Source organism: Paramacrobiotus metropolitanus, unplaced genomic scaffold (assembly GCF_019649055.1).
Source record: "Paramacrobiotus metropolitanus isolate TYO unplaced genomic scaffold, Prichtersi_v1.0 Parri_scaffold0000085, whole genome shotgun sequence".
Lineage (NCBI taxonomy): Eukaryota > Metazoa > Tardigrada > Eutardigrada > Parachela > Macrobiotidae > Paramacrobiotus > Paramacrobiotus metropolitanus.
In genome coordinates this window covers 449,612-464,505 of record NW_026570305.1, presented here as the reverse complement: position 1 = coordinate 464,505, position 14,894 = coordinate 449,612, and the positions used below count along the sequence as shown (strand labels likewise).

The 14,894-nt window shown below is 41.5% G+C and overlaps 4 protein-coding genes across 4 annotated transcripts; 1 reads left to right on the top strand and 3 right to left on the bottom strand.

Annotated features, from left to right (window-relative positions):
- Window positions 1–1,540: 1,540 nt before the first annotated feature.
- On the bottom strand, window positions 1,541–4,150 carry LOC129596034 (alpha-2B adrenergic receptor-like). The gene is made up of 2 exons (XM_055493188.1): window positions 3,676–4,150; window positions 1,541–2,125 (listed from the first exon to the last, which is right to left on the bottom strand). The coding sequence occupies exons 1-2, from the start codon at window positions 4,148–4,150 to the stop codon at window positions 1,599–1,601; spliced, it is 1,002 nt and encodes a 333-aa protein (XP_055349163.1). The 3' UTR covers window positions 1,541–1,598.
- Window positions 4,151–4,709: 559 nt separating this feature from the next.
- Window positions 4,710–6,824, bottom strand: LOC129595976 (zinc metalloproteinase nas-13-like). The gene is made up of 4 exons (XM_055493112.1): window positions 6,577–6,824; window positions 6,295–6,512; window positions 6,055–6,233; window positions 4,710–5,577 (listed from the first exon to the last, which is right to left on the bottom strand). Exons 1-4 carry the CDS (start codon window positions 6,739–6,741, stop codon window positions 5,072–5,074), a joined length of 1,068 nt encoding a protein of 355 aa, XP_055349087.1. The 5' UTR covers window positions 6,742–6,824; the 3' UTR covers window positions 4,710–5,071.
- Window positions 6,825–8,591: 1,767 nt separating this feature from the next.
- On the top strand, window positions 8,592–10,383 carry LOC129595975 (hatching enzyme 1.2-like). Its single transcript, XM_055493111.1, has 4 exons — window positions 8,592–8,883; window positions 8,945–9,159; window positions 9,227–9,402; window positions 9,632–10,383. The coding sequence occupies exons 1-4, from the start codon at window positions 8,704–8,706 to the stop codon at window positions 10,153–10,155; spliced, it is 1,095 nt and encodes a 364-aa protein (XP_055349086.1). The 5' UTR covers window positions 8,592–8,703; the 3' UTR covers window positions 10,156–10,383.
- A 1,920-nt stretch (window positions 10,384–12,303) lies between these two features.
- Window positions 12,304–13,570, bottom strand: LOC129595979 (uncharacterized). The gene is made up of 4 exons (XM_055493117.1): window positions 13,188–13,570; window positions 12,730–12,819; window positions 12,607–12,648; window positions 12,304–12,518 (listed from the first exon to the last, which is right to left on the bottom strand). Exons 1-4 carry the CDS (start codon window positions 13,231–13,233, stop codon window positions 12,460–12,462), a joined length of 237 nt encoding a protein of 78 aa, XP_055349092.1. The 5' UTR covers window positions 13,234–13,570; the 3' UTR covers window positions 12,304–12,459.
- Between the last annotated feature and the right edge of the window lie 1,324 nt (window positions 13,571–14,894).

Sequence of the window (14,894 nt, the reverse complement as noted above, 5' to 3'; positions counted from 1 at the left end):
CAGAATTATACGAGAATCGCTAACTGTTCTATCACCTTAAAAAAATCCAATATAAAGTACTTTAAAGTATATACAGTATGGGTATGACTAGCTCCTAGCTTGCACCCACCTACATTAATAAATATGCGAAAATATCAGCTGGATTGGCAAACACGGAATTTGCCCGAAAAGATTTTGACAGATCCTTTTTCTGTAGTAAAGATATAATATGACGAGATAAAATTATATAAAAAGGAAGTCCGAAATGATATCACCGCAAATTTTCCATCAATATTTCATAACAATTGGTAACTCAGTACGCCGTGTAATGGTAAACCTTGAAAGTTTTGCGGCTTCAGGTATGTCATATTAACGTCATGAACGTACATAGCAAAGAGTCAAATTTTCGCTGACACGGAGGGTACGAGTATTATAGATCATGTCATTCATGTGTCTTGTACTTCATTACAAAAATATAATTCAACGCTTAACTTTCGATGTTATTTCTGAATAGACTCGTCGTTCTCTCGCAGTTCTGACTTTCTAAAACGCAGAGCTGCGGTCTGGTTTGTCAGTAAATAGATTGATGCATTATAGCCGGCATGCGCAACTGGCGTGCGTAAATGTTTTTGTAATTACGAGTATCAGCGTTTTGATAAATGCGTTCTTCACAATGACAGACGACGTCCGTATTTAAGAACGAAAACGCTGGATGATTTAATCCTGACGAGCGGTGCAATCTTGAACTGCACAGTGACAGCGGCAACGAAGAAAGTGAACTCAAATTTAGTAGTTATCATTTACACAGTTTTTAGTCCATAAACAGACTTTATCGGGAAGTAAATACTAGTAAACAAAACATTTCGGGTCTGCCAATGCAGCAGGCCGGGCGAATAACATTCGCGATCAGAAAATTGAAATTCCAGCTATGCAAAAAAAATACAAGTTGTTAAAAATACAAGTTGTTGTTGTTAAAAAAATACAAGTTGTTAAAAAAATACAAGTTGTCATTGTTGTTAAACTGCGTCTAATAATAATTATACTGCAGAAAAAAAAAACACAAGACAATTTTCTGACACATTGAAGTTAATCAAGTAATGAAAAAATGCTAACCCAGTAACGACAAACATAATTTTGATTTTGTTGGCACGTTTCGGTTTTGGATGAATCGAATTGCGACATTCAGACGGAATTGTGCGACAATCCAATATCAGTGCGGCTAGATCCATATAACCGATGCTTTACTATCTCCATTCCAAGAATACTTCTCCGTTGATAGAATCATAGAAACATGTTGAGTATAATGCGAGTATTTTGCCGAGCGACTGAAATTTGTAATTTATGAGAATATATTCCATTTGCAGCAGCGGGTTAGTAACAGTAAGAAAAGATCTGTTTGGGATTCAATAAAACGTAGCAGTGGATGTGAAGTGAGAACGTGGTGATGGGAAACAGCGCCGAGCAGTGAGAAGTTTGAGTAAACGCAGTTCAGCAGTTAACGGTAAATATGTATGTTCGTATGCTTGCAATATGTATGTTCGTATGATTTTACATTGGCATTTGAATCGTATGCATCGTTGGAGTATGTACTCTGTAGTTCTGAGCGGATGTTGCGGTTTTTACCAACCAGTCATCCGTCGCGCGGACTTCCAGATATCCTTCATGGCGACGGCAAAAAGAATCGGGTCAAGAACACACTCCCACGAATACACCGCTCGAGCCACCTGGTAGAAAGTGTAATTAAAGTAGCCGTACGGCGCAAGCCCATAGAAGACCATGATGGGCGTCCAGAACACCGCCACACTGCAGGTCATCAGCGTCAGCACCATGAACGCATAGGAGCGCTCTTTCTTCTTCTCCCCGGCAAACTGCGAAGGTTTATTAGAGATGTTGGAGGCCTCGGCGCTGTTGGTGTCGGCTGGATTGGAGTTAGCCGGGACGGAGTTACCGGTGGTGACCTTTACTATCTTGCGGGACCGAATACGGTAGAAGCAGATGACGGGGTACGCGAAGACGACGATAATCTCGGCCAGGTTGTAGATCAGCCAGTGGACAGCTTCCGACCATTCTTTTTGCGTTCCGAGATTGATGCTGCACCCCATGATGTCCAGTGGCGGGCGGTAGTACAGTCCATCCATGATTAGCCCTATAATAAAAATCACACTCCGGTATTCTGGCTGAAATGTAATCATTGTAATGTAATGTAACTGTAATCTGTTGACTATGATGGTGAGCAACCAATGGGGCAAGTTATTAGTGTCGTTTCCACACTTTTGCTGAAACTGTCTCTGCAACTGTTTTTCATTTGACATCTTTAGGTTGCTTGACCCAGTAAATGGATTTGAGGAGGAAAGGCTGGGATTAAATCGTAGTGAGGCATTTAAATGTACCGCTTTTAACAGCGGTGTCAAATCTAATTTTAAAATTCATGAATTGTAAAAGATTATGATCATAATCTTTTTCCGGTAAAAATTCAGGGTATGACGTGTGCCTGTCCTTGAGTTTCTATGAATACACTAGGTGGCCTGTCCGAACAATGAACTGGTGTATTGTGCGTGAATCACATTGGTTTAAGGGTTATTTTATCTGATGAATCGCCATCATGACCCGTGTACGGTTGTCGGCCTAATAATTGCGGATGGACAAATGCCGCTCGGATTATTCTCCCGTTACAATAAAGTTAAATAATTGTACTAGCATTATTTGGCTTTCAATGAAGCTCATGAATTCTTCATTGCACTGTAAAGCGTAAAGGTCAGACTGTCTCGGAGAATTGATCTTAAGCAGTTTATTCATTTCTAAATGACGAAATTAATAAAATCAAAACGACGACAGATGACTGTACAAACCGGCCGTAACGATGCGCCAAGAAAGCGTCACATAAAGCAGATTTCGATCATGCTGGGAGAGTAGTAAGCATAAACATGTAATACAACGATTTGTTCCCAGTGGAGATGGCAGGATCCATAGGACATGCCAAAGGAAACTCAGCTTAGCCGCTGAACACACCTCACACTCAGCTTAGTCGCTGAATATTTACGCTTTTTGCGCAAGATTTATTAGATACCGCGTGTGCTTTTTGCATTGTTTCTCGATTATGAATAGAAATGTAGAGCATTTGTACTAGGAAAGCAGACCGCATTTTGAACAACAACACCATCATAAAATAAATATTTAATCTTTAATTTGCTGAATCATGGGCCGCCAATAATATAACGGTTTCCGTGTTTATAAAATTATTACGCTGAGAAGCGGTTCTGGCCGTGATTCAAAATCATAGTACAAAGTAATAGATTATTATCACAGTAATAGAGTGATTGTAAATATAATTATAAATAATAAAAATAATACGCTAATACAGTAATTATTACTATGTTTAAATCATAAAGGTTTCTGTAAAATAATTCTTCTTAATCAAAATTTGATTAAGTTGGTCAACAGAGGGGCGCAGCTTCGCAAATAAAACACGGAACTTTTTTTAATATTATTGTTGGCTACAATAAATAATTATGCACTTGACGTACTGTCACGTACAGATACTATGTATAACTAACGTTGTGCAACAATTTTGCAAAGAAACCAATATTTGAGTTGCTGTAACCAACCATATTGGCTCTCGAATTCTACCCTAATATATATTTATGTACTAGCACAATGCCAACCATAGGCCTAATTAAATAATGGTTTCCGTTTTACCTGGCAAGATGAGAATGTGGACATAACACCACATTCCCACGCATACTCCCATAGCGAGTTTCTTGGTGTGAAAATGCTTATACGAAAACGGGAAACAAATTGCCCAGATCCGATTCGTCGTAATCAGAACATGCGAGATCATAATCCCGCCGCTGATGGCATAACTCGCGTATAAATACACCGTACAGGCCTTTTGACCGGGATACCAGATGTTAGCGTAGCTCGTGACAATGTCCAGCGGATTCTGTAGGATGGCGATAACGATGTTGGCGCACAGCAGATTCATCAGATACATGGCGAAGGGAGTGCGCAACTGCTTGTCCCTGATGAAGACCACGAGAACGCCGGAGTTGAGGAAGATGACCAGAAGGAACGTGACGAGGTTAAAGACGGGAAAGAATGACCATGATGGTGGCGGCGGAATATAGCCGCCGGACGAGGTAGCGTTGCTAGCGTTTGGAGCCGCCGTTGACATGATAATGTTGTAACTGCACAATTCAGTTTATGCTTTAAGGAGAAACCTTTGGACAGCTATGACACAGTGAGAAATGCAAGACTGCGTATTATGTAGTTAAGGTAAGACTGACATTATATATACATGTAGCAGGATCAGTTTAAACCGAACGAACTCGGAACGTTCAGTTTTAAGGATGATGCAAGGTCATTGCAATAGAAGCTTTGAGAACAACTGTGCTATTCATCATCGCGCTGGAAGAAAATGGCCACGTATTAAACTACGTAAGAGGTTTTGCATTCATTCGTTAAAAATAATTCAAGCTTCGGCTACATTTTGAATAGTCGTCTAGCATTCACGTTCTTCAATGGATCTTAGCGAGCTCTATATATCATGTATCGATCCGAACGTAAATCATTTAAAAGACGTTTATCACGCTATTCTTGCTTAATCGTCCATAACCAGGGTCGGGGTTGACCTTTACTGTTACTGTATGCTACAGCATACCGGTACCGCGATGACGCTTACGCCTACTCGTTTATGCAGTTTTCTGCTCCGTTAAACGGAAAAGATCGAAATATAAGGAAGCAAAATCTTATCAATGCAAGCAAACGATGTTCTAATTGCACAAACAAGGGACAGATAATTACCCACAATGGACAATCGTACTGATCGAATAAACTGAAGACATGATGCCGAACAGTATTAATTTAATAAGTGGTTGCTTTCTGCGGCTTAACAATGGTAACGTCGGTTGAAAAAGATCGAATTATGGAACAGTTGACGTAATAATAAAAACTTCATGAATTACGTACGGCACAGTATCTGTATTTCATGTATCCGACAGCCTGCAATTTTGAAATTCGCGATAGCAACGTATCCGTTTTTTTGTATTTATTTAAAAATTCATTTTCTCCAATTTATCAAGCATCCGAACAGCTATCAGATGCAGGTGCATCGCGCCGAGCTGCAAGGATTCTGTGGCGAGAAGTTAAAGAACCCATCGCTTGGCGGGAAAGTTGGATAAGCCAGCCCGGCACCTTGCAAGCCAACAAAGGGGTATGTCGTCAACGTGCATCCCGACCAAACCCTGGCTGACCGCACCAGTCCCGCATCAGCCGGTTCCAGGTTTCCATTGTGTCCGCTCATTAGTATCACGTTCGTTCCCAAGAAGTTTGGATTATGAAACAAGGTGGCACATGATTTGCCAGAGGGATTAATGGTGGTGGTTGTGGCTCCATACATGGCTCGGATTTCCTGGATATCAATCTGGCTAAGGCCGTTGCGTTGTCCGAAGGTTTGGGTTGAAGTTATGGCTGTTATTGTGAAATTCGTGGGACATGGGTCCACAGCGGAATCACACGGACCAGAGTGCATGATGGAGCCAAAGTCGTACGCGGTACCGTAGGTATGGGCGTAGGCACGCACTTCGAAATCGGGGCGTTTGTCTGGTAAAAAAACAAGTTTAGCAAAAAGTGCATTCTGTTCACACGAAGAAAAGATCACTGAAAACCGAAAATCCGTGCCGTCAGTATCAATACAAACGATGCAAATAAAATAAAATTAAATAAAACAAATTAGGCATAGGTTACATTACTGTACTGTTACCCTGCATTTGCCGATAGTTTCAGTGGCTCAACCAGGCGTACGTAGTACGAGCGCGCTCAGTCTCCGTTCATGATTCACATACTCGGTCTGCAGCAGCGTGTAGGCAGCTGGCTGCTAGTTGAACATGAACGGCTTAACTTTCACATGGCTACAGTACCGCACCGCTCGTACTGTACAAAATTTCGGCAAGTGCAGGGTAACAGTACAGTACTGTATCTGTATTTCTACGTATCTCTACTCTATTCTACTGTAGCTACATTCTAGTGGCATAATTCTAGCTGATGATTGTTCATTTTAGGGCAGAGAAATTCGCTTACTTTCGGGAATATTACTCCAGTTGATTTCTACGTAGGCATCACGGTCAAATCGGGACTGTTCATGCCAGAATCCAATGGCGTGCATCAGTTCATGGATTATGGCTCCTTTAACCGCTATGCAGGCGTCCGTCAACGACAGCTTCTGCGCACCACCTATCTTCCCCACTTCACTCGAGCATCTGCAAATCAAAGGGTTTTTATTCATCCAACATCACCCGTCTAGAAAAATCAAAAGCTTACTCGGCTTCCTTCACAATATTGACGTAATCAGTTTCATAATAGCGCTCTTGGAAGCGAATGACATTGGTGGTCTTTGTCGTGATCTCCGTCATTGCTTCTCTAACGGCATTCCGATCGCTTTGACTGAACTGCCCGGTGAACTGGTAGTGGATGACGCCGTTGGGCCACCGCAGGTTGGGCGCTACTCCGGCTTTATGCAGGTTGTCGAGTTTAGTCCGCTACAACATTTACCAAGCTATAAAGCTGACTAAATTATTTTAAAAGTGACCTTGTGCAGCTTACTAAATCAGCAGCGGTTTCTCCTGGTTGAATAACACCAGCGATGTCTCCTTCAAATAAGGTCTTGCCGGTGACCTTTAAGTCGAACTGCGCGTTTTCGCTCAGATCGAAGGGTGCCGCACAAACAGCACAAATAAATGACATTAGAAAGAACACGTTTTTATCCATTTTATACGACGAAAAGGCGAATTGAAAATTATGAACAGTTGGTAAAAAATTATTAATGTTAGTTGTTCTTTACGATAGACAAAGTTCCGAACAATGCACGGGAGACCGGTATTTATGTGGGTTCCTCTTCACGCATCAAACGGATACGCTTATCACATGCGGAAACGTGTTGCCGTAATAAGAAAGCGTTTGACGTCGTAAAGAAAACGTTTTCTTTATACACCGCTGACGGATATTGTGACTTATCTTTTCGGCGCCTTTACACAGCCATTGATGTACACCGCTGTGTTTGTTTTGCATTGTAAGGTGTAACAGCTTATATCATCGCCATGCGTTGGTCTGTTATCGCTAGTTTTTGTTCGAAATTATGATTGTTTACTGAGTACGGCCATCGTAAAGTCCAGCACCAGTAATCGCCGTCGCCGGTACCTACACTGTAGTAAAGGTAGGTCCAGGCATCATTTCCGTGGCGGCTGCCATGAGCAGCGGTGGGTCGAGGCGGCATGCATGCCGAACGCTAAGAAATAACAAGAATTTCAAAATTTACGGTTGTCTGTCGTAAGGCAGCTTCCCAATGGCATGTGAATTATTGTTCTAATACTGTGACCCTCTTTCTGACAAAAGTATCATCGCAAATACAATACATAAGTCGAATCACTAATACAGTAGTAGCATCGTGGGAGATCGACAAGAGGCTGCCATGATATTTTGTAGTTTTTACAGTGTTCGCTATTTTAGAATTACAAGTAAAAAAATTTATCAAGTCACTCAAGTCGCTGTTTTTGGTAAACCTAATAACCAATCGATAAATCAACTGGAAATTCTACGCAGTGTTTAAACCAAGTGGAAGATTTGTAAAAAGGTTCTGCAAACATGGTAAATTTGCTTGAACTTTGAATACACCCTAAACCATATTCAGCGCTGCGTTACACGGAAATGCGTGCCGGCGCTCGGATGGAAATGGTGGCTTATGAAAAAACATAAGTTAATTAATGTTAGCTTCTTTCAAGGTTAATGTTGGCTTTCGTGCTTCTGTTACTGATTACTTGAATGTAATTACAGTAACTTGTCTTGCTGTTCAAATTGCAAGTCCTTCGTGTATTGTATTTTATTTTTATAAAATATGAAATGTATAAAACAAAAATATATTAGTAAGTAATTTTATTTTAGTATAAAATGTGTGTAATTTGCCAGACACTTCATAGCATCAAGTCTTTAGCAGCACCAGGTACTGACTAATTTTTCATCATTGCCATTGAGCCGATCAAATCAACCAGTCGCGAACAGTGAAAGCATACAGCAGAGAAATCGGAAAAAGAAACACTCGTAATTTTAATGTAAAAAATTGACATCCACCAAAAAAAGTGTTGTGACGCAACATCTCCGCGTCCGATGCAGTAGATAAAGATGACGCAATTCCAAGTGAACATTGATTCAAAAGGCACGCGACCACGTGCATATCGGTCAAGGTAGGCTTATCGCTCATGTTACACATTTGGGTCTTATCAATGCAGGATTTTCTTAAGAACCGATTAGAACATAAAATGATGCCGATAATTGCAGATATAAATGTCCGCAAGATGACTGATAACTGTTGGTACTCACTACGAAAAACAAACACCGCGGTATTTACAAAGTTCTCCAAGGACACACCACAAGAAGACACCGACGCATCTTCTGCCGCACATGAAAAAATTGTAGCATAATGATGACTGCATTTTCTTTTGCGACGTCAGATGTCTGCTGAAAGTTCCTGGTGATAAGCACATCCCGTCGCTATGTGAGAACCGAAAGAAAAAAGCTATAAAAAGCTGCAGTAATAATGGCATCAGCATAATCACCACAAAACAGTCTCCTCTGTCTTTAGAACTGATATATTTACCTTTGTGTTGACAGACTATTTCATAAGTTTCTTATTTGTTGTATAACAGTTTTGGTATTTTCACTATTAAACTCTACGAAATGCAGCTACTTCAAAAGGGTATTGTTTTATTGTCTTTGATCTGTGCAGCGATGACGGCGCCGCTCAGTTCCGGCACAGGTGAAGTTGGCTGTACAAGGCCCACCAAAGCTGAAGAATCCCGGCTGTTTGAAGGAGACATTGCTGGCATAATCGAACCTGGGGATACTGATGCCGATATTGTAAGCTACAAAGGTCATTAAAGTACTCAGCGGATTTTAACCGTATTTCGTTTGCACGTAGAAAGCCAAAATAACCAGCATCAGCAAAGCCGGAGTGTTCGCGAAACGTTGGCCAAATGGAATAGTTTACTACCAGATTGCCTCCAATTTCGACTCCGTCGTGCGGCAGAATATTTTGAATGCCATGTCCGACATCTCGGTCAAGACATCCAATGCTGTACGCTTCCAGCAACGTGTCTTCGAAACTAATTACGTTGATATTGTGTCAGAACCCGGGTAAGTCGAATACCACGGTCTTCCTTAATTTTAAAACTGTTGCTTTAACCGGTTTTATAATTTGCAGGTGCTCTAGTTATATTGGTATGGTGGGAGGCTCTCAGAAACTGACATTGGGTAGTGGATGCTATGGACACGGAACAATTGTGCATGAACTGATGCATGCCATTGGATTCTATCATGAACAATCCAGGACTGACCGGGATACGTACGTCGAGATCAATTGGAGCAACATTCCAGCATGTAAGACAATGTTATACATGCATCTCGATTTCTAGTCGAATTCATCCAAAATAATTTTTTGAATACGTAAGCAGACAAAATCTGGATTACGATAGAAGACGCATAAAGAAAACTTTTTTTCAGTAACATCGCAAAATACTAATCAATGTACGGTACCTTCTTTGAAGCTTAATCATAGACTAATGAACAATTCAAAAGCGGGATAGCTGTGAGTTTTTCTTACTTTTAGTATGGCACAACAATTTCCTGACCTATAACGATGGTTCGACATTCGGCACAACTTACGATTTCGGGTCTATAATGCATTACCATCAGTACGAGTTCGCTGCCAACCCCGGTATTTACACCATTCGCCCGAAAGCGCCTTGGCAGGGCACGGCAATTGGACAGCGCGACGGACTGAGCGCTACCGACATCCAGGAGATTCGAGCCATGTACCCAGACACCCCGATCACCCCCACTCAACCGACAATCGTTACTCCTGGTGGCAAACGGTGTGCACGGTTGTTCCCTTCCCAGTGGTTTATAGGAGCGAGTGTCGACCTGGTCAACGGACACAACGGCAATTTGCAGGCGGCTGATATGGGCAGAATGCAGTCGACCATAGTTGACCCGGGATGTACGCTGACCACTTTTTCCTCCGGTGGCTTACAAGGCGCGCACATGATATATCCGGCGTTAAACGGGGCTGAAGGTTTTTTCAATTTTTTACCGCAGTACACTTGTAGTTCCGCAAGATGTACCTGTGTGTGACGGCACGCCTAACGACTTAGCTTAGTTTATTTAGCTAGCCAGCTAAATAACGGCTTAGTACTTATTTAGACTTACGTACCTGCAATGCAGGAAGTGGTTTGCTTATTTTACTCCTTTTTTGATTTATTTATTTGGAAACATGCACGGCATTGAGTTTCGATCCTTTGTGGGAATTTGCCATGATATCAAGCTAGCAGCAGAAGGAATAAAGAAATCGGTGGAACTATTTCGCTGGCTGTTTATTTTGGTTGTTTTCGAATTATAGTATATGTAACGCATAGTACGAGTTCACTGCGCAAAGGTTCTCTACATGGCTGAATTGCAAACTTTTTCCTTCCAAGCTTACTCGCGGACAGGTAACCGCATAAAGCAGCAATCAGTCAAAAACCTTACCGATTAGAATTGCTTATTCTGAACTGAACAAATTTTGAGTAAATTGGTGGACAACTTGAACAGAACAGGTTGCACCTTATAACGCATTAAGCACTGTTAGGAAGATGCGTCTCTCGATTTACAGTCCTAAATTCATTGCATAAACTCTTTAATTTTATCATCGAAAAGCAGCAACAAAACTGGGGTTAATGCAGCTTTGGTGCAAAAGAAAGAATAAATGAATCTCATTAACTGAAGCCGAAACAACGAACTGGTAATCTTTTTCGCTGGACTCTTTTCGCCAATATCTTTGAGAGTTCCAACTTCCAACCAGCAAGTTAGGATTAGTTGGCCAGCGAATCTTTGCTTCGATCGCCATGTTCATCTGTAAGGATAGGACGATCCGTTGTGTGGTTTGGCTTATGTGTATGAAATTGCTCAGAACTTTACACTATTATCAGCAGAAAACTGACCTTTTCACGCTTTTGTTACTTCAGTGTTGGCTATGCATATCAACAGGGCTTTCAAAATTATACGAAAGACTTTATATAAATGTCTGTGCCGGAGAGTGCAGGGATGGAGTTCAGGGAAACGAACGAATTCAGCAGAAATTCAATTACCGCTGAATTCGTTCGTTTTGTTCGTTCAGCGGTAATTTAATTTCCGCTAAATCTTAACTGGTTTCGTAGCTTGTGCGCGACGCATCTTGCTGCTCAACTCTCATACCGGTTTTTCACCTGTTACGAGCTCACAAATTTTCGCTAACCGACCGCCCACCCGCCCTGCTTCAGCGGCTGCGGTACATGTCATCTAGCTTCATGCTATGTATTTGTCCAATAAAGGGTGGCGAAGAAATCGGGCACAGGCGGAGGGTGCCGGCAGTGAGCAGTCTGTACCGACAGGTGAGACTCTCAGCTGGAATGCGCACCTCCGGCCATGCCGATGACTTTCATCTCCACAAACCGCACGTCGAGCAGACTCACAGGCCAGAACGCTATTCAGAATTCGCGGATATATTACTTTAGTCGTGTCTTGCGTTAGCGAAAAGGCATTTTTTTAACAGGGGTGTTTTATTCGAAGTGCTTTTATTCAACAACGATAGTACCCAGGTGGTGTTGCATAATCCTCTAACACACGATCCCTGCTGAGTGTTGATAGCGAAATCAAGTGATCACGAAATGCAGCGAAAGCATGACGATTCATCTATACGAGTCACAGTCAGCAATACAAAAGCCAAAAGTTGTCCACAAACGTGGAAAAAATTGTTAGGCGACAACGTCTCTGCGGTGACTCTTTACCCAGACTGAAAGATTGGTAAGATTTACCCTTTAATACGAAATATGCTGAGCTGCGGAAAAAAGTGTTTGTCAATGTTCGACGCCCAACGCTGTTTTGTTTGCTCGAGACACAGCATTAACTGATTCAAATTTCATTCAGGACATTGCGTTATTCCGTCTTGGTGCTGGGCGTCCGTTAATTTGTCAAAAGAGATTGACAAAAGGTACGTTCGCAGTTCGAACAGAGAAGGCCGCTCTATTTGTTTACTTTTTCAGCATTAAAGGTTTGAGATTCAAAGTGGGAATGCCCACAGTGTGTTGGGGAATTTTTTATTTAGATTATGTTTTAATGCAAAGCCATTTATAGTTACTGAATAAAGACACTTGTCAATTTCAGTATCTTTGTAACTGCTCGTACTTTTACAGCACATCTAGCCTTTTGCAGCAAAGCCCGAAAGTTAACTCCGGTTTCTATGGTCGTCGAAAACGCTTCGCAGTACCACAACAAAGAATTTTTAATCTGATCATCAACATTAATACTAGCAACAAAAAGCCCTCCGTCAGTAAAAATTTGATGTACCAACCAAAAATAACAAATATCAGCAAATCTAAAAACCGAAGACTCTAGTTAGCGGACTCTTTCCAGTTAATCGATTCATTGTTTCCCAAATCTTTTCATCCAAATTACGGTAGGCTCGATGGGGCCTTGTGTGGCTGTAAAAAATGAACATTGTGCAAGCAGAACATAAAAAATGTTGTTGTAAAGGTACGGAGTATTGTTGAAATCGTTTACTGTTTATACCTCCTGGAATCGGGGTTCCCACAATCACGCCGGGATAAGTACCTGCAACAATTACACAAGCAGTTTAAGCGGGACGTTACATTATCTCTAACGGTTAATGGTCGGGCATGGTAGTCAACGTACAGGATGGATAAGGATAGTTGTAATACTGTCCATTGCAGAGGTACAGCACCGAGTTCCTGTTTGAATCAGCGCTGCGGTTGGGATAAGCATCTGCAAGCATGATGCGTTTGTTAATCTGCAATACTGTGTGCGGAAGAAAAGGTCATGGTCTGAAAACTAGTAGAGTATACATTCTTATCGTTAATCAAATAAATAGCCGTGATGGCATGGTTTTGAGCCGTTAAGCGGCACAAAGGGCATTAAACGAACGTAAGTCAACACATATGCTTTCTCACGCAGAAAGTTTTGACTAGTCACTGCTTGTTGCCCTATGCAAACCATCGCACATAGGATAAGGGAGAAGTAAGTCTTAATGAGATGCATTTCATTTAATTTTAAACGTGGGTGCATATATATACGCATTGCCAAAAGCGGTTGCAAAGATAACACAAAAAGCGAAACGTAGGTAGAAAACTTACCAGAAAACGCCGTCATAAGAAGAACACAAAATAATATAAGATGCATTCTTCGAATTCGGTAGTACGTACTACTACAGAGGATTTAAAGCGTTAAGAGGAAGGTTCGCTAATAGAAACAAATAAATTTCTGTCAACGACTTTTAAGATCGAGTCTGCTGCTGCTTTCAGTAAAAACGGATGACTTCGATTTAATAAAAGACAGTTATAAAATTCTTGGCGTTAGCGACTGTTTTATATAAGAAGTCTACACGGAAAATTTCTATCTATCGAGAAAACCAACAACTAATCGTAGCCGGTAAATAAGCAACAACGGTCAGCTTTCCGGTGTTCAGCGATAATAATCCAGGTTTATGTTACGCAGATCAAACCACATGACGCAATATATATCTTTTATCCTACTACCATGTAGAAGAAATCAATAAGATGCCTCTTAAGCTGATTTTCTTCGTAAAGTAAACTGGAATATCACGCATATGTATTTGAGTGGTGACTAAATAACTACCAGATAGCGGCCTAATTTGAGCTCTCTTTACAGTAAGTGTTCCGCAATTGTGGCCGCTGATAAGAAGAACAAATACTTCAGCAACTAGAAAGCGGAACCGCTTTATTATCTTCATTATCTGCATCCAGGATATGTCCTCGTTATTGTTCAGGTTTTGTTATGCAACAAGAAGCCATTCAAAATTTCACGTGACGTTTTCAGTACAGTCAGCCGGGGCAGATCAAGGGAAACGGCTTCTGTTGACCATGGCCGGTGCCGTAAAACTACCAAACAACGACCGCAGCTAAAGAATCTCGGCCAATAATTGTACCTCAGAGGCACTTCCACTGACCGCATAACGTATCTGTACAAAGTGACCGCCGGAACGTATGAAAGCTCCTGCGGTATTTTAGTGTGGCAGTCTCAGGATATAAATTAATGTCAAATTGGTCTACTAATTTTATTGGAAGCAGCTCCAAATGCCTTCGCCTTAAGTTAATAAAGGTCTTCTTTTGGAGCATTTCAACTTCAAGCATCGTATGCTGTTTTGTAAACTTCTTCAAGTAATGTAAACCTGCTTAAGTGGGTAGTGCTGTCCAGTGTCCACACTGGCTGCTAATTTATCTGCGTTATTATTATAGTTCAATGTCCAATATTTTATTGATCTTTCGTGGAATCATATTGAAATTGGTTAGACAAATTGTTTTAGACCCCGCGTGCCACCGCTAATATTGCCATTATTGTTCACCGAAATTCTGAACAAGACAATGCCCGCGTGCCATTAACCAGTAGGGCTTCCTGTTCGGCGCCCCAGAATTCCAAATTCTTGAACATTTCAGACCGGGGAGTTACTCGCCCGATCACGGAAATGGCCAGGAGATACGGCAGGAAGCCGGCGAGGCACGAGCAACGAAATACAGTATCTACAGATTCTACACCAAAACATCAGCATAGAAATCCGGCGTAGGAAGGCGGCATTCATTCAGAGATAGGCTTGGCTCCACCGGTAGTCGGGAGCTTATGTCAGTTGTTCGCTGTTCTTAAGCCGCCTCCGACTGTTGAGATTGTGATTTTGATTGGTTTTGTATAGTGCGCTGTAGTACTCTGTAGTCTGTACGTAAAAATATGGTTTGGATCTTCAAGGATATTCCAAAGAAACTACATGACAATTAACGAGTTAATTGATGTTAATGTTAGCTGGAGGACATGCGCTCCCGCTCTGTCTC

What these genes read in the sequence shown, in the direction of transcription:
- LOC129596034 (XM_055493188.1), bottom strand. Translation starts at nt 4,150, where the DNA reads ATGTCAACGGCGGCTCCAAACGCTAGCAACGCTACCTCGTCCGGCGGC. An exon ending in CCACATTCTCATCTTGCCAG is followed by an intron (nt 2,126 to 3,675) that starts GTAAAACGGAAA and finishes TTTTTATTATAG; the next exon opens with GGCTAATCATGGATGGACTG.
- LOC129595979 (XM_055493117.1), bottom strand. Translation starts at nt 13,233, where the DNA reads ATGCATCTTATATTATTTTGTGTTCTTCTTATGACGGCGTTTTCTG. An exon ending in TCTTATGACGGCGTTTTCTG is followed by an intron (nt 12,820 to 13,187) that starts GTAAGTTTTCTA and finishes TCATGCTTGCAG; the next exon opens with ATGCTTATCCCAACCGCAGC. An exon ending in CAACTATCCTTATCCATCCT is followed by an intron (nt 12,649 to 12,729) that starts GTACGTTGACTA and finishes TAATTGTTGCAG; the next exon opens with GTACTTATCCCGGCGTGATT.
- LOC129595975 (XM_055493111.1), top strand. Translation starts at nt 8,704, where the DNA reads ATGCAGCTACTTCAAAAGGGTATTGTTTTATTGTCTTTGATCTGTGCA. An exon ending in GGGATACTGATGCCGATATT is followed by an intron (nt 8,884 to 8,944) that starts GTAAGCTACAAA and finishes GTTTGCACGTAG; the next exon opens with AAAGCCAAAATAACCAGCAT. An exon ending in TTGGAGCAACATTCCAGCAT is followed by an intron (nt 9,403 to 9,631) that starts GTAAGACAATGT and finishes TCTTACTTTTAG; the next exon opens with TATGGCACAACAATTTCCTG.
- LOC129595976 (XM_055493112.1), bottom strand. Translation starts at nt 6,741, where the DNA reads ATGGATAAAAACGTGTTCTTTCTAATGTCATTTATTTGTGCTGTTTGT. An exon ending in AATATTGTGAAGGAAGCCGA is followed by an intron (nt 6,234 to 6,294) that starts GTAAGCTTTTGA and finishes TTTGATTTGCAG; the next exon opens with ATGCTCGAGTGAAGTGGGGA. An exon ending in CTGGAGTAATATTCCCGAAA is followed by an intron (nt 5,578 to 6,054) that starts GTAAGCGAATTT and finishes TTTTTTTACCAG; the next exon opens with ACAAACGCCCCGATTTCGAA.